Source organism: Populus nigra, chromosome 13 (genome assembly GCF_951802175.1).
Source record: "Populus nigra chromosome 13, ddPopNigr1.1, whole genome shotgun sequence".
NCBI lineage: Eukaryota > Viridiplantae > Streptophyta > Magnoliopsida > Malpighiales > Salicaceae > Populus > Populus nigra.
This window is the reverse complement of record NC_084864.1, coordinates 1413494-1438325: the sequence shown is the minus strand read 5'-3', so window position 1 is coordinate 1438325 and position 24832 is coordinate 1413494. Positions and strand designations below refer to the sequence as shown.

Genomic DNA, 24832 nt, shown 5'->3' with positions numbered 1-24832 from the left:
AAATGTCCCTTGGTGTTTCGATATGACTGATAATCCATAAATACAACATAGGGGTGCAACATCTCATGGCTCCTTTTCCATGCGTTCTGCAGTGGTTGAGTGATAGCATGGTTTCTCCCAAAATGGCTGACGAGGGATTGATCTGGTCCCGCTCGTATTCTATGAAGACACTTGCTGCTTCCAAACTGATGACTTCAATCTCGGAAGGGAACAATACTAGCCCAAAAATGGCGAAGGCCACCAACCTGTATCGTTCCTCTCCCAACTTGCCTTCTTCAACATTTTTCTTCATTCGGGCTTCAATGACCTTCCATTTGAAGCCCCCCTCGGCGACTCTACATTGGCTGATCTTTCCCAAGCCTAATAAACTGACTACCTCTGAAGCTGTGTCTTCAAATCTTCGCCTTAGGTAGATCTTGTGGCTGTTGTTTGGAAAATCTAAAATCCTTTCATATTCCTCCAAAGTCGGTGTCATATCAATGTTCCCAAAGGTAAAACTCTGATAACTAGGATCCCAAAAATTCAGTAGGGCTTTGATTGTTGCTGCTTGTACGGGTAACCTCATTAGTTGTGCAATTCTCCCATATCGCCTTTCGAAAATAGTCTCATCAATATATTCCATGATAGACACTAACTTCCCCAAGTCATTTACCATGTGATTTATCTTGGTAATGCAAGGCAACCTACTAGCATCGATTCTTGGGCATTTTCCTTCAGCTACTTGAGTCAACTCAGATTCTTGCCCAAACTCTTGGAAAGATAGGTACTTAGTCATGATTTCGGCTCAAAAACCTGGATTGATGAATTTAACATTATTAATCATGATGTAAATGAACGTAAGATAGATAACCTAAGGACAAGTTCTATGCATTAGGTGAGAGTGGGTAGGTTTTCTATCTGGTCTCGCAGGGTCTCATATCTGCCCAGTGATGTTCTTCGTAAAGACAGTATGGGGGCGTTGCAAGGAATAGTTAAGGTAAGTATACCCACCATTACCAAGCAGGCACTCAGATATGAGTTGGGTGTTTCACGCATCTGAACCCTGACCAATAGTCATAGGGCAGATCGCTACTCCCCCGCCTAACTTAAAGCTTGTGTGTGCTTCTCAAAATTAAAGTATGTGATGCATGTGACAGTTCTATACAAATGCATGAACAATATTGCGTAAAAATATTTAAAGCATATAAGCAGATAACAAAAGGAAAGGTATAAAAAAAAACACACGAAAACAAAAACAAATCAGACAAAAACAAAGCTTAGTCCACAAGGTCCCCAGTGGAGTCGCCATTCTGTCGCGGGTGCGCGGCGTCGCGGTGAATATTCCACTTTTAAATCTAGGATGAGTGTATGGTATCTATCTGGCAAATGTGGGGAGACAAGAAAATATTGTCTTTTGTTGGTAGAAAATGGAATGGGAGTCGCCACCTAGTATTTTGGTCACTAGGAACCCTAACTGGTCTCAGAGATTGGGTACGGGGACTGGTTGCGTAAAGGGAAGGTATTAGCACCCCAAATACGCCCTACCTAAGGTAAGCTGCATTGTTTATTTGTCTGATAAAATTCAAGGTCTCGTTGTGTTTTCTAGTTGTTGGTCCGTCTATGGTTCAATAAAAGTCCTCCTCAATAAGGAGGTCCTTATCTTATCGGGTAAAACCTAACCGTTCTAACCTCTATGTAAAAAAACATATTTAATATCAGGAATATGTTTTACGTATAAATTTGTAATCCCATATACTAAAAAGAAGACAAAAAGATTTTTTTAGAATTTTTGAAATATTGGCCTAATTCTCATGGCTTGAATAAACTGGTTATTAAAGCCGAAATGCATGCTAATACATATATTGTTTTTTTTTTTTAAATTTCTTTGTTGTATGAAAATATGATATTATATTTATATATATATATATATATATATATATATATATATATATATATATATATATTGGAGAGACTAGGCCGTATTTTAAAACAAAACATTTTTTAATTATGTATATTTTTTTTTTGTTTTGACGCAAATCGGGTATTTTAATACTGGGTTGGTATCCTTACGGTATAAAAATACAACCAAATATTAATCCACTTTGATAAAAAAAAAATGCAGAAAAAATCAACAATATTTTTTAAGATATTTAGAAAATTGTTTGAAAGCAAAAGACATTTTGCTTTTATTTTTGAAAATCTTTGATGTTTTGATGAAAACCGGGTATTTTAATACCGGATTTGTATCTTTACAGTATAAAAATACTAACCGATATTGATCAAAAAAACAATAATAAAATTACAGAAAATCACATATTTTTGAAATAATTTTTGCAGAATTTTCTTAAATTTTATATATATATATCTATATATAAATAATACAAAACAATATAATATATAATATATAATGTTAAATGGGCTGGGCTGGTCCGGCCCACCAACTGGGCTGGGCCGGACTCAGCCCCAAAGGTGTTGGGCCGATTTCGGCCCAAAATGGATTGGGCCGATCTCGGCCCGAACAATTATCCTCTTTTGGGCCAGGCTCGGCCCAGAAGAGATGGCTGGGCCAGGATCCGCCTGGCCCAGCAGCCCAAAACAGGCGGGGGGAATTAATTTCCCCCCACCCCTGCATGCAGAACGCTATTCGTTCTGCATGCAGAGAAGGAAAAAAAAACGCTGGAGATATAGGGGAAGAAGGGTCACCTGGCGGGGCTGTGGCGGAGCGTTGCTGTGGAGGCTGCTCTGCTGGTGGTTCTGTAGTGGAGGCCGGTGGCGGGGTCAAGCAGCGGCGCTACCTTTTCGGTCGGCGGTGCAGGGGTTGTCTCTTTACAAGTTTTTCTACCCGTTTCTAGCTTTCCCTTCTCAAATTTTGGTTCCTCTCCCTCTCGGTTCATCCTCTGTTTTTTTCTCTTCCTACTTCGGGTCCTTTTTTTTTCCTTCTCTCTCTCTCCTTCGTTCTCCCCTCCCTCTTCTCTCTTTCGGTCTTCTCCTCTTCGGCCCCCTTTCTCTTCGTTTTTGTTCTATATTTATAGGAGCAAAAGGGCGTTGGGCCCTTCATTAGTGCGCCTGGGGAGCGGGTTTCGCGGCGGCTGGTCGGCCACCACCCGCGACAGCCATGTGCCGCTCCCTTGCTTTTGGTAGTGTGAACGGCCGGTCGGCCAATGGCTTCGGTCGGTGGTCCAGGGCGTGGGGCTTCGGGTCGGTGAGGTGTGTGGTCTAGGGAGAGAGGAAATGCGTTTTTTATAAAGAAGAAATAACAAAGGAAACCATGTTTTTCTTCCCCCCGTGCTGCATGTCCAGGGGAGGAAGAAAGAGGAACAGTGTCGTTCAAAACGACACCGTTCCGTCTTCTTCTTTTTCTTTTTTTTTTTACATGAAACGGCGTCGTTTTAGGCAAAACGCGTCGTTTCATTTAAGTCCTGCAAGACGCCAAAACGCGTCAATTTGCAAAGCATCCCTCAATTATCTTTTGTCCCTTCAATTGCATCCCTGCCAATTTCAGTCTTCGCCCCTCTAGTTGGCCGCCTGTTTCAGTTTAGTCCTTGGCCTCTGATTTATGCAATTGAGCCCTTAATTGATCAATAAACTTCCAATTTCTTCAATTAGACCCCTGAATCAATTAATTCCAGCCCCTATACTTACGCGCCTTCTTCAATTTGGTCCTTGGTTTCAGATTTCTTCAATTAAGTCCCTAATTGGCCCTTAAACTCCAATATTTATGCAATTAAGCCCCTGATTTGACCTAATAAATTCCTAAAAAATATATTTTGGCCCCAGAACTTAAATTTCTTCTAATTAAAGCCCAAATTGAATTAAAAATCAATTTTTCTTGCAATCAAATCCCCTATAAATTTATTTAAAAATCCAATTAAGTCCATAAACATCCAAATTTGGGCTTTTCTCCTCAAATTTCAAATTTTCCTCCTCAACAGGGCTCTCCTCCTTCAAGAATATACTGTCAAAAATCCAATCTTTGTATTTTTAACCTCATTGACCAATTTTCCAACCATTTTCTGAGCGCTTTTGCCTCCTGTTATTTTTTCTTAACCTCCTTTGGCTGTATATATATTTTTTATATATATATTTTGTGGGGGACCCAAAAATGAGTTACAACAGGAAGAATGAGGTACGTCAAGGTGATCCCCTCTCCCCTTAACTCTTTATCACCTGCATGGAGTACTTCTCAAGGATGCTGCAAAGGGCTTCTAAGAGTCCTGGTTTTCGTTTACACCCGAAGTGTGGAGTCCATGGCATCAATCACCTTGCTTTTGCCAATGATGTTATTCTTCTCTCTCGGGGAGATATGCAATTAGTTTCTTGTTTGTTTCAGCAGCTATTAATCTTTGAGAAAATATTTGGCTTGTCGATTAATGTTAAATCTTCTATTTACTTTGGAGGGGTTGGTGAGAGGCTCACGCAAGTCATTCTTGAGGATACAAGGTTTGTTGAAGGTAGCTTTCCATTTCGATATCTGGGAGTCCCTTTCAGTCCTCACAGGCTTTTAGTCAATTCACTCTTCTCCAGAAACTGGAATCAGCAGTTCAGTATTGGATGGGGAAACATCTCAGTTATGCTGGGAGGGTTGAGTTGATCCGATCGGTTCTTTATGACATTGTGCACTTTTGGCTGAGCATTTTTCTCATTCCAGAGCTTGTTATCACACAGATAGTTAGCATCTGCCAAAATTTTCTATAGACAGGTGATATTCTGAAGAGTAAATTAGCTTTGGTTGCTTGGAGAACAGTCTGTTTCCTAAAAATGAAGGGGGCCTAGGTCTGCTTGAGATTAAAGCACGTAACAGAAGCTTTATTGCTAAGCAGCTGTGGAACATCCACCTCAAAACTGATTCCATTTGGATTTAGTGGATTCATTATTATTATCTCTCTAATCTCTCTATTTGGGATGCTTCCCCTCAGTGAACTTCCTCACCATTATGGAAGTCTATCATCTCATTCAAAGATCAGAGTATGAAGACCCTGATAATGAAAGACCTGGCGGTCACGGTTTGAGAGAGACTCACCATTGCTGCTGGTACTGGGGGAGAGGTGTTGTCTCGAGCTCGTTCTGTGGAGAAGGAGAGTTACTGATAGGGTGGTCTGGTCCCTGTTTTTCTTGTTGCTGGTCGGTGATGGGTCTTGTGGCTGCCCACGGTGCTGAATACGACGCCGTTGTTGTAGCTGGTGCAGGACGACTAGGCTGTTGAGAAGCATCAGTGAAGCTTGCAGGCGAAGGGAAGGGTAAATGCAGGAGGACGAGGGCACCCTGTCACAGCAGCAAGGTCCCTGTTCGACTTTCACCCCACCAGCCTCTCACAGCAACGAATGTTCCTTTCCCTGGTGCAAGAGCTCTCTGCTTCTCTTGATTTGAACAGGACGAGCGTCCTTCCTGCTTGTTGTGAGACGAAAGTCTTTGCTTGTATGTATCTGCTCGCATTTATTATCTTTCACGTCTTCTCACTTCTCCTGGAGATGACTCAGGGAACCCAAGCCGTGGGTAGCAGCAGCCATTATGTGTGTGTTTGCGGGGTTGATCAAGATTTGATGGAGAGGCTAGGGGTTATGGAAGTGAGGAAAAAGCTGGGGGGAAGGGGGCGGCGGCGGCTAGTCTTGGATTCGGCCGTGCCCCCTCTTTTTTTTTTATGAAACTGTTTCTTCTTCTTTTTTTTTAAGATTTCTGGTAATGACCTTCTCTTAGGGTTTTTTTTTTTTTAGAGTTTCTCTCTAATTGTCCTCCTCCTTTTTTCATACTTGAGATCTGAATTTATAGTGTCAGAGTCCTTTCGCGTGTGAGAAACCAAGTTTCAATCAAACTCCTTCTCTTCTTTGAAGTTTGAATTTGATTAAGAATCAAATTTGAAATCGGATAACTATCATTATCTTAAAGACAAGGATTATCTCGAAGATAAAGATTATCTTGAAGATAGGGATTATCTTGAAGATAAAGATAGAATGACAAAAGCACATTGTAGTCCTTAATTTTCACGGAAGTTTGACAAATCACACTTTTCATCTAAATAAATCTCTGATCTTTTAATTTTTCATTTTAAACCCTGTAAAAATTAAATTAAAAGCCACAGGGCCAAAATTGGGTTATGACAGGTACTTTAGTTTCTTAGGCAAAGGTTGTAACAGTCCTTCCCAACTTGCCATATATTGTCCGCTTTGGGCCTTACCGCCCTCACGATTTTATTCCTGGTGACGCGAGCCCACATCTGAGCCTGATGCCCCAAAACACGTATGACAAGTTAGCAACCATCACTTTTAATAAGGCCATCTACCAATCCCTCACCCGCCGATGTGGGATATGACAATCCACCCCCTTAAGAAGCCCGACGACCCCGTCGCCACAACTAGGCAGCTATTGGGGTCGGCTCTAATACCAAATATAACAGCCCGACCTAACTTGCCATATATTGTTCTCTTTGGGCCTTACCACCCTCATAGTTTTGTTCCTGGTAACGCAAGCTCACATCTAAGCCTGACACCCCAAAACGCGTATGAGAAGTTAGCAACCAGCACTGTTAATAAGGCCAGCTACCAATCCCTCACCTCCCGATATGGGATATGACAAAGGTGGTATGGGAGCCTTGGTCTATGCCCATATATAATTTTATTCTGTGGTTGGCTATGATGGCGAAGCTTCGAACCTGAGATAGGCTTCGGTTCCTGCAAACTGATCCCAGTTGAGTTACTACTGAGATGAAGAAGAATCCCAAAACCATCTAGTTTTTGCTTGCCACTGGACTTCTCTCTTATGGCGGATGACGAATCATGCCTTCGCATAAACAAGCGAATGTTGACCATAAATAGTTCCATTTGAGGGCTCCACTATACCGGGAACAATACTGTTGGTAGAATGCGAAGAGTCTCACTTGGTATTCTGATTTACTTAATTTAGGAAGAGTGAAACAAGAGGATTTTTTATAATACCTGCAATTCTGTATCATTTGTTTTTTGTAAATTGCAGGTTATGATCTTTATGGTTCTGCATTTCCATGAAAAAAACCATTTTAATCTCCAATTTGGGGGTTGCCTTCCTACTCTGGCTGGCTTTGTTTCCTTTGTCTTTTGGGCAGTTCTCAGGATCTGCTTCTCGGTGTGATCTTCAAAGGGCTATTTCATCCTCTTTTGCTGCTGGTTATGGCCTTTTTTGGTTTGGATGGTGTTGCTGCTGCTGTCTTTTTTGTTCTTCTCAGTCTTATTTCTCTTCTGCCGCGGTTTCTTTGTGCTTGATGCCCTTGCTGGCTTCATCCATGTTGGTCCTCAGGCCTCTATTATATTGGCAATGTTTAAGGATTTTGCTCTTCTCGACTTGTTAGAAGGGTGTGCTCCATCTTTGCTGGTTCTTTGTTTGTGCATGTTCAATGCTCAGGTTCCCTTGATGCCTACTTTGATGCAACATGGCCCATTGTTCGGGATTTGTGAGCTGGTAGCCTCTCAGTAACACTAGTTGATTTTATACTGTAATTTTTCTTTTGGTTAGTTAGGGCACGTTATTGTTGATTAGGTTTCTAATCTACCCAAGCTCATTTTCTCCTTGGTTGTCTATATTTTTTGCTGGCCTGGATGTTTATTTATCATTAGGGAGCATGTTCCCTTTTTATAAAACCTTGTATATTGAATTTGTTGGTTCTCTAGCCTTGTATATTTTTTATCTTTAATATATTCATACATTTTGATAAATAAAAATTGATTAAAGAGCTTCATCTAATTAATTTATTCATAATCTCATCGACTTCCCTTAGTTTTAAGGGATATCAAATTTATTTGTTTTACAAGAAAGAATATTTATTTTACTTTGATAGTCAACAAATTTATAGGAATGGATATGTAGAATCTTGAATTGAGCTAATCATATATCAAGTTATTAGCAATTCTATCGCACCCGGACATCGCGGCGGCCCTAAAAATAATCTCATGGTGTAAGAATAGATTTCTGACATCTTATTCTTTTGGGGGAAAATGTCTCGTTTAAGGAGTCGCCGCCTAGTATTACGGTCACTAGGAACTCTAACTGGTCAACAGAGATTTTATGGTACAGGACTAGTTGTGGCTAGGGAAGGTATTAGCACCCCTAGCGCACCCTACCTAAGGTAAGCTGCATTACTGGTTTTGTCTTAAATTGCTAAAAAATTTATTGATTTATGTTATGATGGTTTACTTATAATATTCCTGACTCTGACGCCAGTGAATATTCAACTACGGATACTTCCAACTCTAGCGTTGGTAAATATTACGTATGTAAACACCTAAGAGAAAAAGAAAAAATATATATATATATATATATATGTATGAATTAGTGACGCAGTTTTCGCTGCCGATTTCTGCATCGACAGTGACGCAGTTTTCGCTGCCGATTTCGTGATCGGCCGCTGCCGAACACCTAAGAGAATATATATATATATATGTATATGTATATATATATATATATGAATTAGTGACGCAGTTTTCGCTGCCGATTTCCTGATCGGCAGCGACGCAGTTTTCGCTGTTGATTTCTGCATCGGCAGCGACACAGTTTTTGTTTTTTAAAAAAAAAAATTAATTAACTTAAGGAGCTGGGAGGGAGGGGTAAAACCGGTTTTAGATAGACCAAAACAAGTGTTGCTACCCAAATTTTGACCCATATTTTGATAAATTTTCAAATAAAATAATAAATAAAAAAATAATAATAAGGGTTTACATGTGGCGATAACATAAAGCATCAAGGCTAATATCAAGGAAGCAATATGTCAAGGAGATAATTACTGAATCATATATAATTATTGCAATATAAAATACCATAGATATATGATTTGATTCGTGCTGGTTATGGAAAATAATCAATGCAATATAAAATACTATATATGGGATTTGTTGGTGATGGTTATAGAAGACAATCTCTGCAATAATTATTGCAGTATTTCCTTAAATAACACACATGTAGAGATTTTCTATATAAATGAATCAAGGCTAATATCAAGGAAGCAATATGTCAAGGAGATAATTATGAATCATATATAATTACTGCAATATAAAATACCATATATATATATATATATATGTATGATTTGATTCGTGCTTGGTTATGGAAAATAATCATACCATAGATATATGATTTGATTCGTGCTGGTTATGGAAAATAATCACTGCAATATAAAATACCATATATATAGGATTTGTTGGTGCTGGTTATAGAAAACAATCTCTGCAATAATTATTGTAATATTTCCTTGAATAGCACGTGTAGAGATTTTCTATATAAATAAACCTCCAGCCATAATAATGAAAAAAAAAATATTGAGAATGGGGTAATTTTTCAGAAAAGAGAGAAAACACAAAGAAAAACCCAAACCTATCCTCTCTAACAAAGAAGCCGTAGCCCTCCCCCCTTCTCATCTTTTTAAAAAAACGAAGCAGCCACCCCCTGATTTTAAAAAGAAAACAGAGATCTCTCTCTCTGGCCGGACACTGTCCCCTCTCCCTCTCATCAACATAGACCTTTTGCCCTACTGGTCTCCGCTCACTCTGCTCTCTTGAGGACATGGCGTCCCTGAGCATTTTAAGTTAGTTGGCTTTTGAATGGGTTTTTATGAGTTGTTTTAAGTTTTTTTGTAAATCTTACAATATATATGATGGCTTGCTATTTTTTATCGTAATGTTTGCGTTAAATTGCGATGCTTGTGATTTGGATCAAATACAAAAAATGTTTTTTTTGTGTGTTGCATACGGCCAATACCCTAACATGTTTTGAATATTTTTCTTATATACAAAAAATACTTGAAGTTTTGAAAATGTGTTTTCGCATGGATTTCTTAAACACAACAAAAATTATTTTCTTGCATTTCTGGATTTTACAACATGTTTGTAAAACTCCAAAGGGTATTGGCCAATATTCCAAAAAATACAAAAAATCTTATTTTGGGGGGAATTCATCTATTATTCACCGTTAATGTTTGAATAAAGAAATCCCAAAGGGATGAATATCCAAAATATTATTGGGAATAACTTGTTATTATTCACCTTTAATGTTTGGATAAAGAAATCCTTAAAGGACGAATATCCAAAATATTATTGGAAATAATTTGTTATTATTCACTGTTAATATTTGGATAAAGAGACCCGAAGTGGTAAATATCCAAAATAATTTTCTAGGAATAATAAATCCACACATATTCTTGAAAGAAGCCTTGATTATAATCGAGGACATTTCAATTTTTTACTCCAGGTTTACGAGCCGTGAGAGTATAAAACACTAAGAAAAAAATAGGTTTTTTTAAAGCGCTCTAAATTTCCTTAGATTTCTAATTTTTTTGTCTTTCCTCCTTGCGATTTACGAGTCGCAAACTCTTGAAAAACTAAGGGGAAAATGAGCTTTTAAAGCACATGGAACTTCCTTGGATTTCTATCTTAATAAATTTAGTTTGAATCAAACCTAGAAAAACTGATGGGATTAGAAAACACCAACACTATAGCAATTATAAAGCAAACCAAACACCAAGCAGCTTGCCTTAGGTAGGGCGTACTAGGGGTGCTAATACCTTCCCTTTACGCAACCAGTCCCTTGCTTTAGAATCTCTGAAAGACCAGTTAGGTTTCCTAGTGACCATAATACTAGGTGGCGACTCCCCTTATTCAATAAAACAAAAGACCCCGGAACCAATCGAGGATCGCCGCGCTCCGCTCGCGAGGGTGCGACAACAAGGATAAGAACACATCTAAACCAACCCCCAAACAACCCACCTCATTTCATGGGGAGTATAAATACAAGGAGGAGAGAGAGGATGATCAATCCTCTTCCCAAACAGCAGCTGCATGTCGTTCTTCCCTTCTTCTTTCAGAACAGAAACCTAAACCAAACTAGTAAAGAGTGCTTTGTGAACGTGTGAGGGAAAGATCAGACCTTGAGAGAAGATTGGTCAGCTGCCTAGAAGAAAGGAAAAAAAGGGCTGGAAAACATGAGAGGAAGAAGAAGGAGGAGAGCCAGCAGGAGAAGAGGAAGAATAGTGTCAAACCTTCCTCAAACTTAGTTAGATTCGAAAGGTGGTGCGGTCGGGACGTCAAGACAATAACAACCCACAGGTGGAGCAGGTAAGTGACTTGCACCTTCCTTTTTCATACGTTGAATAATGAAATACTTTAACATGAATATTACCATATTGTGTTAGAACCGATATTAGATTGTCGAACGCTTAAATGTTGAGAAATGAATGATTAGCTTCGGCTAATGGCATCCGAATGGATGGCCGGGACAAATGAATGATTAGATTCGGCTAATGGCATCCGAATGGATGGCCGGGACAAAGAATGATTAGCTTCAGCTAATGGCATCTGAATGGATGGCCGGGACGAACGATTGATTAGCTTTGGCTAATGGTCATCCGAAATGAACGATTGATTAGCTTTGGCTAATGGTCATCCGAATGGATGGTTGGGACAAAGAATGATTAGCTTCAGCTAATGGCATCCGAATAGATGGCCGAGACAAATGAATGATTAGCTTCGGCTAATGGCATCCGAATGGATGACCGGGACGAACGATTGATTAGCTTTGGCTAATGGCATCCGAGTGGATGACCGGGGTGAGTGAACGGTTAACCTCAACAAATGATGCCTTAAGAGGATAGCCGGGTTTAAGATTATGGTTGATTACCAAAAATTGGTGCATCTATATGTACTACAAGCTGTTTATACCAAGTACATGAAGAAATTATAAATGTTAATGCTTCATTTAACTGCCAGACCGTTTAGTTACCATTATTATTATTATTATTAAGTAATTACATTCTCTTAAATGTTTTGTACTGCTGCAGGGACGTCACACCAACGAGACGTCTAGGAAACCCGATACACGGGAACCTACTTTTGCAAGGAATCATGCAGATGCATTCTAAATCACAATGTATTTTGTATGAATGTACTAAATGTTTAACTTTTATTAGATCCTTCTGTTTAAATTTGTAATGGCTATTAGTAGGATAGGAATGCAAACTCATGTCTATGTATATATATTTTTAATATGAACTTCTAATCATGCAACCATAATATTACGTGTTTATGTAAGATTCACTTTTAAATGAAATGTTGATTGTATGGATTGTATCTTGATGATGTGAGGGATCAGGTTCGCTGATTACCGGCACCATGTGTTATATATATATATATATAAAAAGAAAATTTACTATTGTTTTGGGCTTGAAAAACCGGATTGTTACAACGTAGCTATAAATATAACCCAGTATTTTTATTCCTGACTTTGGCGTCAGTGAATAAACCAATAAATCTATATTATTTTTTTATTTATGCATACAAGCCAGTGACCCAGCTAGGCAAAAACAAAAAGCACATGTGAAGTCTTCACGCGTGCATTAACACTGTGTGAAGGTAATTAAATTACCTTCGCACAGTGTTCTTGTAACAATTCAATTTGAAATGAAGATGAAAATGGGATGAAGAAACGGGTGTACCTGCTTCTAGAGACCGAAGATGCTTGCAGCGCTGATGATGATTCTCGCCTACTGCTTCCCTTTGTCTTCCTTCTGTGCTCACTTGTCTGTGTTTTCTTTTTGTTTTCTCAGCAGCTTTTAAAGCCAAAAAGATGATAAAAAGGCCGGCCTGCTGTGAATTTGTTTTGATTCTGGGTCTTTCTTTGTCTCCAGGGACGAAAGCAATGGCAAAACCAATACTCCTCTGTGTGTTGCTCCTTGACTTTTCCTTCTCTTTTCTGTGTTTTTCTTTGTTTGGTTTGTGCTCTCTGTTTCGTTCCTCTATTTTTTTTCCCTCTGTTCTCTGTTTTTTTTTATGTTATGCTTGCATTCTAGGACTAAACCAAAGCTGGGTTTAGCTCTCTGTTTTCTTCCTTTTGTTCACTCTCTCAACCCTTCTCTTTCTCTCCCCTTTTTCTTTTCCCCAGTTTTTTCTTCCTCTCCTCCTCTGTTTTTTCTCTTCGTCTCCCCCTGGCTTTTTTCTTGTTCCTCCCTCCCACGCTCTCTCATCTTATCTGGCTTTATAGCCAGAGAATGCCAAGCATCCTTGCGATTGAAATGACTTTGAGCCTTTACTCCAGAAACGGTTCCTAAGGAAGAAGGCGAAGAAGGCAATGAATCACTTCTCAAAACGACACCGTTTGCGTGATGGGAATAGCCACTTTCAATCTGGTCACTGAAGTTCTGAAATCATGTAATCAAACCCCTGGGTAAATTGTAATTGAATCCCTGCATTTCGGCATCCTTTACAAGCTAGTCCTTGGACTTTAATCTGTTACAGTTTTGCCCCCAATTAACCCCAAACTTTGGTATTGTTTCAATTAAGTTCATAATTTCATTAATTAAATCAATTCCAAGTTCATTTAAGTCTCAAAACTTATCAATTTTTCAAATAAAACCCTTGATTGGATTAATTAAATTAATTCCAAGCTTAATTAAGTCTCAAAACTTATCAATTCTCCAATCAAACCCTTGATTGGATTAATTAAATCAATTTCAAGCTTAATCAAGTCTCAAAACTTATCAATTCTCCAATTAAACCCTTGACTTGATTAATTAAACTAGTCAAAAATTTAATTAAATGTTTAAACTTCCAATCATGTTGCCCTTAACCCAAATTTTAATTCATTCTTCATTTATTTCATTGTTACTTGTTTTTCATCATTATTTTTTTCATCATTTTTTTTATCCTTTTCAGTAAATAAAATAATAATAATAATAATAATTAAAATAAAAAGGTCAAAAATTGGGTTATGACAAATATGTAGAATCTTGAATTGAGCTAATCATATATCAAGTTATTATTTTCAGAATTATTTTTCTTTAATTTTTTATATTCAAATCCCTCGTTCTTTTTTATTTCCATATATTATAGAAAGATTAAATGAAATTTTCTTCTGGTTCGACCTGATTTTCAAAATTACACTACAAATTTATTTTGTTTGTAATCGTTAATCTGAATTATGTTTTGATGTTCCGACAACTTATCAAGTGCAAACTCCATTACAATATTATTAGTTCAGAACTACAAAAACCCAATTCATCATTACATAGGAATAATAAAGCTAAACAAGATAAAATCCTAGAATGCCGATTTTACGGAAGCTATAGTCTGTATGAAAGTGAGGATAAGCAGGATAGCTGCTACAACAGTTGCCGTACCTCTCCAAATATTGGGGAAATATGTAAGTTTCAAGGTTGCTTTCGTACGGTTAAAGCGGCTCTCGTAGTGGTCATTTATCTTTGCAGAGATATCACCAAAACAAGTGTAACTGTCACCAATATTTTCGCAAAAATGGTTAATTATATTTGAAACTGCGGCATCGTCACCTAGCCGGTGGATAATGATTCCCTTTCGGACTAGCAAACCCACGTCTTCTGCACTGTCGATAAGATGGTCCATAAACTTAATATAACTGCATACGTAAGCTTCAGACGGGTAGCAGCACTGCTCCAAGGCCATGATATTTCGTACAAGACGTTCGAAGCTGTGATCAACTTCCAACTTTGGTATTTTCAACACTCCTTTCTCAAATTTTATGTTGACCAAGCATTTGTCTTGGGTGACCTGCAGAAACTTCACTCCTGCCTTGCGAAGCATGACCGCACTATATTTCAGCTTGATAGGATAAAAACTATAACTTCGCTGAATGGCTCCATTCAACATCAAATTCCTTAGTAAATCAGTGAAATGCCTGCTTCCCTTTACACTCGGGCTGGTTTGTACCCCTTGTGAAAACGTGTACTTTCCAAAATGAAACATGGCAAGATCAAGAAAAGGAATGGCTGTAGCATCCTGGCTAGGGGGATTAACCTGGTCATATATTTCCTGAATAATGAAGAATGGCAGTTGGTTTTCAAGCATCATCAAGTCTTCTCGGATGTCAAATGTCATCCTGGGCTCAAAATTCTTAGGACCGTTATCCTCCAACAAAAACTGAATGATGAAGACAGCATCCAGCAGGATCATCTTTACGAAATCACGGCTCTCGATTAATTTGAATTTCTCTGAATAACAGTGTCGGAGACGCTCTTCTTGGTTCTCAATGCTGATCAAAATATCAATAATTTTCTTCTTATCCATCCCATCCCGTTCAGTAAGCTTTTTGAAATATTTCAGTTTCTCCTTTTCCATGGCCTCTAGTGTTATATTTTGGCGGTTAAGAGGACCTATTGAAATCAGTAGTGGAGAGTAGGCTTTCAAATTTACGTTTCGAAGCGGTTTGGGCACCCTGTAGATGCAGCACTCGGAACCATTCCGTTTAAAGGACATCTGTTTCACCTCAGAATCCAGCTTTGCCAAAATTTCTGTAGCTCTCTCTCTCTCTATTTTTTTATTTGTAACCATCTCAATGCCTGAAGCACTTCCCACATCAATATCTTTTCCCTTGTTTGGAGTACTTGCCTTGTCCTCTTCCATGTTTGAAGCACTTGCAATAAATTTATCCTTTTCCAGTCTGCAGGTTGGCTGAAACAAACCAAGAATGAATGGAAGGTATACACAGTTCGGTTTTGAATATCACAAATTTTCAAAACTTTTTCACTATAACACATTTTCTCCTTCTCTACCCCCTCTCAATTTAAATCCATCCTTTTCTCTCTATTTCTCACTTGTTATAACATTAAATAGCCTAAATAATTAGCTAGATTTTGTTCATGTATATCATCAAATTTCATGCTATCAAATAAAATTGATTCGTACCAGTAATTAATTAAGCTCATTAATTAAGGGTGTTTAAAACAGTGGTAGCGGTTGTTTTTCAAAAACAAATTGAACTTGGAAATGTATTAAAATAATAATAAAAATTTCAAATTTATTTTTAATATCATTACATCAAAACAATCCAAATAAATATTTAGGATTGTTTTAGAATTTGAATAAAGATTTTCTGAAAATCAAATCTTCTATTTAAGGTGTGATTTACTTTTTCAAAATTGAAATTATCCAAATGATATTTTTTTATTTCAAAAACTCATGTTTATAATAAAACAAAATGTGTTTTTTTCATAACAAAAAAGAAATGAATGAATAAGGAATGATATTTTTTATTAAAGGAATATGTTTTTTTCTCATTGATTTAAATCAATGAAGTTTTTATGAATATTTATTTTAACTAACTTATGTTTTGATTTATAAAAGAGCGATACTAATAAAAATGAAATTTTTTCTCAAACAAATGCATGAATTGAAAGAGAAATGCTCCCCAGAGAAATAGATGGTTTCTTCACAGAACTTAAAACATTTGATTTTATTAGAATATTTGTTTTAATTACCATAGAATTCAATAAAATAATTTCAAAAAGGCAGCAACACGTAGGCAAATTAACTAGTAGTAATCTCAAGTTGAACCTCCGATTCAATAACAAGATCAGTGACATTAACATCAAAATTTAAGACATCACATTTATAGAAAAATGCATGCTAGAAAATGTTTAGCTGGTTTCCCTCGAATTCTGCCTAATTTGTTAGGAGTTTTTAATATTTAATCTGTTTTATATGGAGAACAAATATAGAAAAAAAATATTAGCTTCCCAAAAATAGTATTTGGGTGATCTATCTGGTTTTGATCAAATGATACTAGATGTGTTGTATATGGATCAATTTAGCTGAGAATTTATAGATAAAATTACGACATGATGAGGATCAAATTTAGTTTGTGATTTCTCCTAACAAAATGTTCTGTGAGCTATTACGACATCAGATTTATTTGGGTATTCTAAATTTGTTTGTGATTTCTCCTAACAAAGATGGAACTCATAAACTAGAACACATTCCTCTATAATAAACTTGAACATTATATGCTTGGAAAACTGCACATAATTATAAAATGTTTTTAATAAAGCATTCGATGACTTTGAGATGCCAAGATGAAACTTAATCAACAAATCACTTCAACACATTACTACTAGTTTTTTTAAAAAAAAAAACTTATTGTTCCGATAATCACTGCAACACATTACTACTAATCAAGTCTTGCTCTATAGCTATCTCATAGAAATCTAAAGTCGAACCTCTGATCATTTCACAGCAGGTTCAATTTATATATGCTGGAAAACTAAAACGTAATTAAGCAAACCAACTTAAAAAAAAATAAAAATAAATGGACCTACATACACCGAACCACCTATCGTCTGCAGAGCTTAAACCAAATCCAAAACATAACATTTCGAAAAACTAAACATTTTGAAGAACAGAACAAGTTAGTGCTGACCTGAGGACGGAGATCAGAGGACTGTGTCTGTATATAGGGTCCCAAGCAGCGAGCCTCTTTCCTATATATATATCGCAGCACCGCTCTCTCTCTCACCTTGTCTACCCAAATGCATATGACAATGGCTATAAATAAGGGACTTAATTCTATATGCTATCTAGATTCTAGCTTGACAAGGGCGGATCTAGGAAAGTCCCTTAACTTTAAAATTATTTCTAAGAGATCAAGTATATTTGTACATAATAATCCCTGTAAAAATATTAAATCTTCATTTTAGCCCTTTAATGTTGAATCCTGGATTCAGGGGCGGAATCAAGGAGAGGCAAGCAACAGCCCAGGCCTATGTAAAGAAAAAATATGATGACTGATTCTGTAGGTTAGTTTTGTATTGCTTAGTGATTAAGTGTATGAGATGATGTGATATTTAAATAGGTGGGACTGATAGTAAATATATTTATTATCCTTTTAACTTTAAAACTATCTATGTGGAAAGAAAAAATATGAAGTTATAAATAACTTTTTTAGCTGAATGAATTTTATTGTTTTTTCTCGTTGCAATCCTAATATACAAGGTAAAAAACATAAATAAGAATATATATCACAAACAGAAAGATTGAAGCAGAGCGTCACCAATTAATTCTTCTTTCATCAAACAAATCAAGATAATTGAGCATTGCTAACCCCCAAACTTAAAATTTATTTTTGTTTTGTTTTGGGATGTTTATTAAGAATGTTAGAAAATGTTTAGGTGGTTTCCCTCGAATTTTGTAAGATAACCTACATATTTATGTTTAGTTTGATCCATGTGGGATCATTAAGCCCATATAAAGAGAGAGGGGTTCAGCCTAATTTGTTTGGAGTAGTTTTTAATATTTAATGTGTTTTATACGGAGAACAAATATAGAAAAAATCTTTCTGGTTTTGATCAAATGCTACCACATGTGCTGTATATGGATCATTTTAGCTGAGAATTTATAGATGTAATTATGACATAATCTAAAATAGTAAAGATCAAATTTAGAATAGCCTAACAAAATGTTCTGTGAGCTGTTACGACATCAGATTTATTTGGGTATTCTGAATTAGTTTGTGATTTCTCCTAATAAAGATGATGGAACTCTTTTAGTAGATAAACTAGAACACATTCCTCTATAATAAACTAGAACATTATATGCTTGGAAAACTGCAAATAATTATAAAATGTTTTTAATAAAGCATTTAATGACTTTGAGATGCCAAAGATGAAACTTCATCAACAAATCACTTAAAAAAAATACTTATTGTTCCTTGTTCGGGTACAATCTGATTTTTTTTTCTAATTTTTTTTTGTTTTAGTTCTTTTGTAATACTGTTGCTCATTTTTATTAGATATGTAGCTAGTTCTCCTAAATAAATTAGTATGGGTAACTAAAGTGACTGCAATGGGTATTGATACCGATAATCACTTGCTGACCACCGCTAATCAAGTCTTGCTCTCTACCTATCTTAATACCCATAGAAATCTAAAGTCGAAGCTCTGATCATTTCACAGCAGGTTCAATGAAATTAACAACAAAATTTATTACAAATGTTTATATATGCTGGATAACCAAAACATAATTAAGCAAACCAACTTTTAAAAAAATAAAAATAAATGGAACCATCTATTGTCTGCAGAGCTTAAACCAAATCCAAAACTAAACATTTCAAAAAACTAAACATTTCAAAGAATAGAACAAGTTAATTAGTGCTGACCTGAGGACGGAGATCAGAGGACTGTGTCTGTATATAGGGTCCCAAGCAGCGAGCCTCTTTCCTATATAGATATTGCAGCACCTCTCTCTCTCTCTCTCTCTCTCTCTCTCTCTCTCTCTCTCTCTCGCCTTGTCTACCCAAATGCATATGACAATGGCTATAATTATTTCTAGATTCAAGCCTGGCAAGGGCGGATCTAGGAAAGTCCCTTAACTTTAAAATTATTTCTAAAAGATGTAGTATATTTGTACATAATAATCCCTGTAAAATATTAAATCTTCATTTTAGCCCTTTAATGTTGAATCCTGGGTCCATCTTATTTATATCTGCGGATAATATTTTATAGAAAAAAATCATCAATCAACCTACAAATATCTTAGGCTCACCGTCCCACTAAAATGCCCTTTAAATTACGAACATTTTAGATATATATAATAATTTTTAAATGCAATTTAGTAATTTTATTATACAATAAAAATATGAGCTAATCATAATATTTATTTGTACCCTCAAGGAAAAGACTAAATTACGCTCCATAACAATGACATCTGTACTGCCAAGGAAAAGACTAAATTACCCTCCATTACAATGACATCTGTACCGCCAAGAAAAAAACTAAATTACTCTCGAGCTAAATGTTTTTTTTTTTTGTGACAGTAGCAAAATGGACAATTTACATTGCCAATCTAAAATAAATTGTGAGTGTATATACATTGTTTAACTTATCCCTTTTAGCTTTTTTGTTTTTTAGTGTAAAATAATTTTTTAAAATGGCATTGTTTTGTTGCGTAAAATGTGCATAGAAGGACCCAGCTGTGAAATGCTTTAAATATTAGAGACCCAATCAATCTTTCTATTGTGTGGAATATAATTGAGAAATGAACAGTTGGTTAAGGACCAAAAGGTAAGGCCTCTCTGTTTTATGTCTTTTGTTTTTTGGACACAACTTGATGTCTTCAATAATTAATGATGGTTGTTTTTTTTTTCACAACAATAATTAAAAAAAAAAAGAAAAAAAAAGAGGACAAACTATGAAAGATATAGTTGCGTGTAAAAATAAAATAAAAAAGATGTTTGAGGTAAATATTAATATTTTAGATGAAAAAATAATTTATGAAAGTGTAGATTATATATATTATAAATAATAAATTAAAAAAATTAAAAATTTACTAAAAACATACCATCAAAGGAAGTTTCCTATCACACAAAAATGCGATTTACAAGTTAATTAAGTTGGTCCATTATGCAGCATTTATGCGTTAATTGAACCATCAATAAATACTTAACATTTTCTCTTAATTTAATATTGATAGACATGGCTATGATATTATAATGTTTAATGTGGGTATTTGGATCAGTTTTTACATATTTTCTTTTTTTTTTTTAATGGTATTGATCGTAGTTTTCAGATCAACTTAGGATCCGGGGCATGGCCTCATTTGAGATTACAGCCAATTTGGTTAAAATTTAAAATTTTTAAAATAATTTTAATGTATTGATATGAAAAGTAAATTTTAAAAATTAAAAAAAATATTATTTTAATATATTTCTTAATAAAAAAACATTTTAAAAAACAATCACTACTATACTCACAAATATTCTTTTAAGCCTAGACCATTCAGTTGCAGGGTTGATTAGTAAGTTATCAAGTCAACTCGGATCAATCTTGAAATGTTGCTTTGGATAAAAAATAAATAAAATGATATCATTTAATTTGAACAGAATTTAAAAAGAGTTTTGTTTCATTCAAGTTTCATCAAATAGAAATTTTTTTAATACAGCCTATTAGGTTTCACGATCAAATCATGTTTGAAACAGAGCTAAATGAATTACAAGGTTAAATCAAGATTAATAAGGTAATGGTAGCAGCGATTTGTTTAATTAATTTAGATCAATCTCCTTGTTCTTGTTTCCAACAATTGCAATGGATATATGAATATAGGAGATTCAAAAACTCTTATCTATTTTTGTTGCTTTAAGAAAAACAAAATTGAGCTATGGCTGCTGAAGAAGTATGGTGCTGTGGAATTATCTAGGTGGTGGCTCAGTGGCAAGAACTTGGGACTAAGGGGTTTGCTTCCTCTTAGATCTCAAGTTCGAACCATGTGGTTGCTCATATGATGGCCACTGGAGGCTTACATGGTCGTTAATTTTAGGGCCCGTGGGATTAGTCGAGGTGCGCGTAAGTTGGCCCGGACACCCACGATAATCAAAAAAAAAAAAAAAGTATGGTGCTGTGGAATAATGGATCAGGATAAATTAGCCATGGTATCCTCGAGATACCACTGGACTACCAATTAGCAGTGTATTCTCTACAAAAGACAGGATATTCCTGTTACGCTTTTTGGGTGAAATTTATTACTCAACATTAATAATAACAATAGTAATTTTATTACTCAATAAATTTCTCTCTATTTGCCTGCCTCTTCAAGGAGGTACAGCCCTTTGAATATGTCAGAAACCGACACTTACAAAGAATAAAATTAGAATCCCTAAACAGATAGGAGAAATAAAAACAAAATACGAAATTGTTAGGGATGTTGTGTCGGTACCTTTGGGGGATGGTACCATTCAAAATGATATCACTTTTTCAAAACGCGTCATTTCATTAAAATGGAAATTAACGTCAAAACACATCAGATTCAAATCAGACCTTCAATTTACGTGCTTTTGCTTTTTGGTTCTTGATTTTAAATTTTTTCAATTAAATCTTTAATTGACCATCAAACTTCAATATTTGTTCAAATAAGCTCCTGATTTGACCAAATTAACTTTTAAAAATTATAATTTGACCCCAGAACATTAATTTCTTCCAATTAAAACTCAAATTGACTTCAAAATCAATTTTTCTTGCAATCAAACATTCTATAAATTCAATTAAACCTTCAAAAAAATTTAATTGAATACATAAATATCTGATTTTGGACTTTTCTTTCTAAAATTAAATTTTCTTTGTTAACAGGACTCTCATCAGTCAACAAAATATTGTCAAATTTTAATTTTTATATTTTCGAACCTCCTCAACCAATTTTTAGCTATTTTCTTAGCGTTATGGCATCCTCTTTTCACTGCTACTATTTTTTTGGATTTTTCTTCTAAATAAATTTGATTTTTTTATATTTTTTTCTTTTTTTTTATAAGGGGATTCAAAAATAGATTTCAACACCTTCAATGTTTCTTTAAAAGGCCATCACACAGGGCACAAGTACAAACTCAATTTTAGGACAATACAACAAGAATTTGCTGCAACATTATTACTTTTTCAGAACTACATAATTAAACCCTAAATTTAACAACAATTTTTTGAGGAAATTAACAATAACAATCCAATCAATCATTACGTAGAAGTAATAAAACTAAGCAAGATAAAATCTTACAAGAATGATTTTATAGTCTGTATCAAAGTGAGGATCAGCAGGATAGCTGCTGCAACAGTTGCCGTACCTCTCCAAATATTGGCGAAATATACATGTTTCAAGGTTGCTTTCATATGGTTAAAGCGGCTTTCATAGTGGGCATTTACCTCTTGAGAGATATCACCAAAACAAGTGTAATTGTCATCAATATTCTGGCAAAAATGGTTAATCAGATTTGAAACTGCGGCATCTTCACCTAGCCAGTTGAGAATGATTCCCTTTCGGACTAGCAAAACCACGTCTTCTGAACTGTCGATAAGAAGGTTCATGAACTTAATGTAACTGCATACGTAAGCTTCAAACGGGTTGCAGCACTGCTCCAAGGCCATGATATTTCGTACAAGACGTTCGAAGCAGTGATCGACTTCCAAGCGTGGTATTTTCATCACTCCTTTGTCAAATGTTATGTTGACCAAACATTTGTCTTGGGTGACCCGAAACTTCACTCCTGCCTTGCGTAGCATGACGGCACTATATTTCAGCATGGTAGGGTTCAAGCTATAACTTCGCTGAATGGCTCCATTCAACATCAAATTCCTTAGTAATTAAATCAGTGAAATGCCTGCTTCCCTTTACACTCGGGCCGGTTTCTACCCCTTGTGAAAACGTGTACTTTCCAAAATGAAACGTAGCAAGATCAAGAAAAGGAATGGCTGTAGCATCCTGGCTAGGGGGATTGACGTGGTCATAAATTTCTTGAATAATGAAGAATGGTATTTGGTTTTCAAGCAGCATCTAGTCTTCTCGTATGTCAAATGTCATCCTGGGCTCAAAATTCTTAGGACCTTTATCATCCTTTGACTCCAACAAAAACTGAATGACGAAGACAGCATCCAGCAGGATCATCTCTACGAAATCACGGCTCTTGATTAATTTGAATTTCTCTGAATAACAGTGTCGGAGACGCTCTTCTTGGTTCTCAATGCTGATCACAATATCAATAATTTTCTTCTCATCCATCCCATCCCGTTCAGTAAGCTTTTTGAAAAATTTCAGTTTCTCCTTTTCCATGGCCTCTAGTCTTGTATTTTCGCGGTGAAGAGGACCTATGGAAATCAGTAGTGGAGCGTAGGCTTTCCAATTTACGTGTCGAAGCGGTTTGGGTACCGTGTAGATGCAGCGCTCGGAACCGTTCCTTTTAAAGGACATCCGTTTCACCTCAGAATCCAGCTTTGCCAAAATATTTGTAGCCATCTCTCTTTTTTCTTTATAATAATCGAGATTTATAGCCATCTCAATGTCTGAAGCACTTCCCACATCAAAAAATTTTCCCTTGTTTGGACCACTTGCCTTATCCTCTTCCATATTTGATGCTCTTGCCTGTTCAATATCGTTTTCCATGTTTGAAGCACTTGCAGTAAATTTATGCTTTCCAGTCTGCAGGTTGGCTGAAACAAACCAAGAATGAATGGAAGGTATACACAGTTCGATTTTGATTGAAGATCACAAATTTTCAAAACTTTTTCACTATTAACACATTTTCTCCTTCTCTACCTTTTAATCATCCTTTTCTCTCTATTTCTCACTTGCTATAACATTAAATATATATCCTAAATAATTAGCTAGATTTTGTTCATGTATATATAGTCAGATTTCATGCTATCAAATTAAATCGATTCTAAGCTGTGTTTGGAATAGTAGGAGTTATTATTTTTTAAAATGTTTTTTTTCATAAATAAATCAAAATAATATTTTTTATTTTTAATATGATCATATTAAAATAATTCTAAAAATATTATAAAAAATTTATTTAAAATTTAAAAAAATTCAAAATTTTTAAAATTCTAATTAAAACGATATAAAAACACCCTCTTAAATAAAAAAACTTTACTACCATTTACATCATTTCCCCGAAATCTTATTGAAATCTGTTCTTCCTGTTTAGTTGCTTAGATTCTAATTAAAAGCCAGACCTGATCTAGTTTGTTTCTTCTTTTAAAAACAAAAAACATTAAAAAATTAAAATGGTTAATCTTTAAAAAGAAAACAAATAAAAATGGAACTACGGACACCCTAGACCTAGCTTTACAGGGGAAAGGTACGTAAACTTTATGGATAGAATGCATAAACTTATATGGAACCACCTAAGCCTAAGGTCTTCATGCAGAGCTTAAACCAAATCCAAAAGATCGTCAGTAAACATTTCAAAGAAACCAAACAACTTAGTGCTGACCTGAGGGAGACCAGACGACAGTATCTCTGTGTATAGTCCCAGGCAGCGAGCCCCTTTCCTGTATATTTCAGCCTCTCTCTCTCTTTCTTGAAGTCCCTTGCTCTCTTGTCAACCTAAATGCTTGAGCCCAGTATATATATATATATATATATATATATATATATACACACACACACACACACACGCAAGGACGGGTGATTAACAATTCTTCCATTCTGTTTGGTAAAAATTTTATAAATTGATCTGAGTTGTTTTCAAATTTGTAATTTTTAAATGAGTCATTGACATGTTTAGTTAGAAATAACTTTTGAATTTGACTTCAAAGCTTGTTACAAAATTGAGTGAAAGTTTTGAT

The 24832-nt window shown here is 35.6% G+C and overlaps 2 protein-coding genes across 3 annotated transcripts; both read right to left on the bottom strand.

The window, feature by feature from the left end:
* Window positions 1–13939: 13939 nt before the first annotated feature.
* LOC133671148 (UPF0481 protein At3g47200-like) lies at window positions 13940–19198 on the bottom strand. Of its 2 annotated transcripts, none has more exons than XM_062091800.1 (2): window positions 18889–19198; window positions 13940–15410 (listed from the first exon to the last, which is right to left on the bottom strand). In XM_062091800.1, the coding sequence occupies exons 1-2, from the start codon at window positions 19033–19035 to the stop codon at window positions 14025–14027; spliced, it is 1533 nt and encodes a 510-aa protein (XP_061947784.1). In that variant the 5' UTR covers window positions 19036–19198; the 3' UTR covers window positions 13940–14024. The 2 variants fall into 2 exon arrangements, with proteins under 2 accessions (XP_061947784.1, XP_061947785.1); XM_062091801.1 differs by lacking the exon at window positions 18889–19198 and adding an exon at window positions 17155–17565.
* A 3027-nt stretch (window positions 19199–22225) lies between these two features.
* LOC133670393 (putative UPF0481 protein At3g02645) lies at window positions 22226–24571 on the bottom strand. Its single transcript, XM_062090879.1, has 2 exons — window positions 24478–24571; window positions 22226–23692 (listed from the first exon to the last, which is right to left on the bottom strand). Exon 2 carries the CDS (start codon window positions 23643–23645, stop codon window positions 23040–23042), a length of 606 nt encoding a protein of 201 aa, XP_061946863.1. The 5' UTR covers window positions 23646–23692; window positions 24478–24571; the 3' UTR covers window positions 22226–23039.
* Window positions 24572–24832: the final 261 nt, after the last annotated feature.

Bases quoted from the DNA above. Each gene is read 5' to 3' on its own strand.
- LOC133671148 (XM_062091800.1), bottom strand. From the start codon at position 19,035: ATGCATTTGGGTAGACAAGGCGAGAGAGAGAGAGAGAGAGAGAGAGAG. The intron at 15,411-18,888 runs GTCAGCACTAAT...GGTTTGTTTCAG, and splicing joins CCTCTGATCTCCGTCCTCAG to CCAACCTGCAGACTGGAAAA.
- LOC133670393 (XM_062090879.1), bottom strand. From the start codon at position 23,645: ATGGAAAACGATATTGAACAGGCAAGAGCATCAAATATGGAAGAGGAT.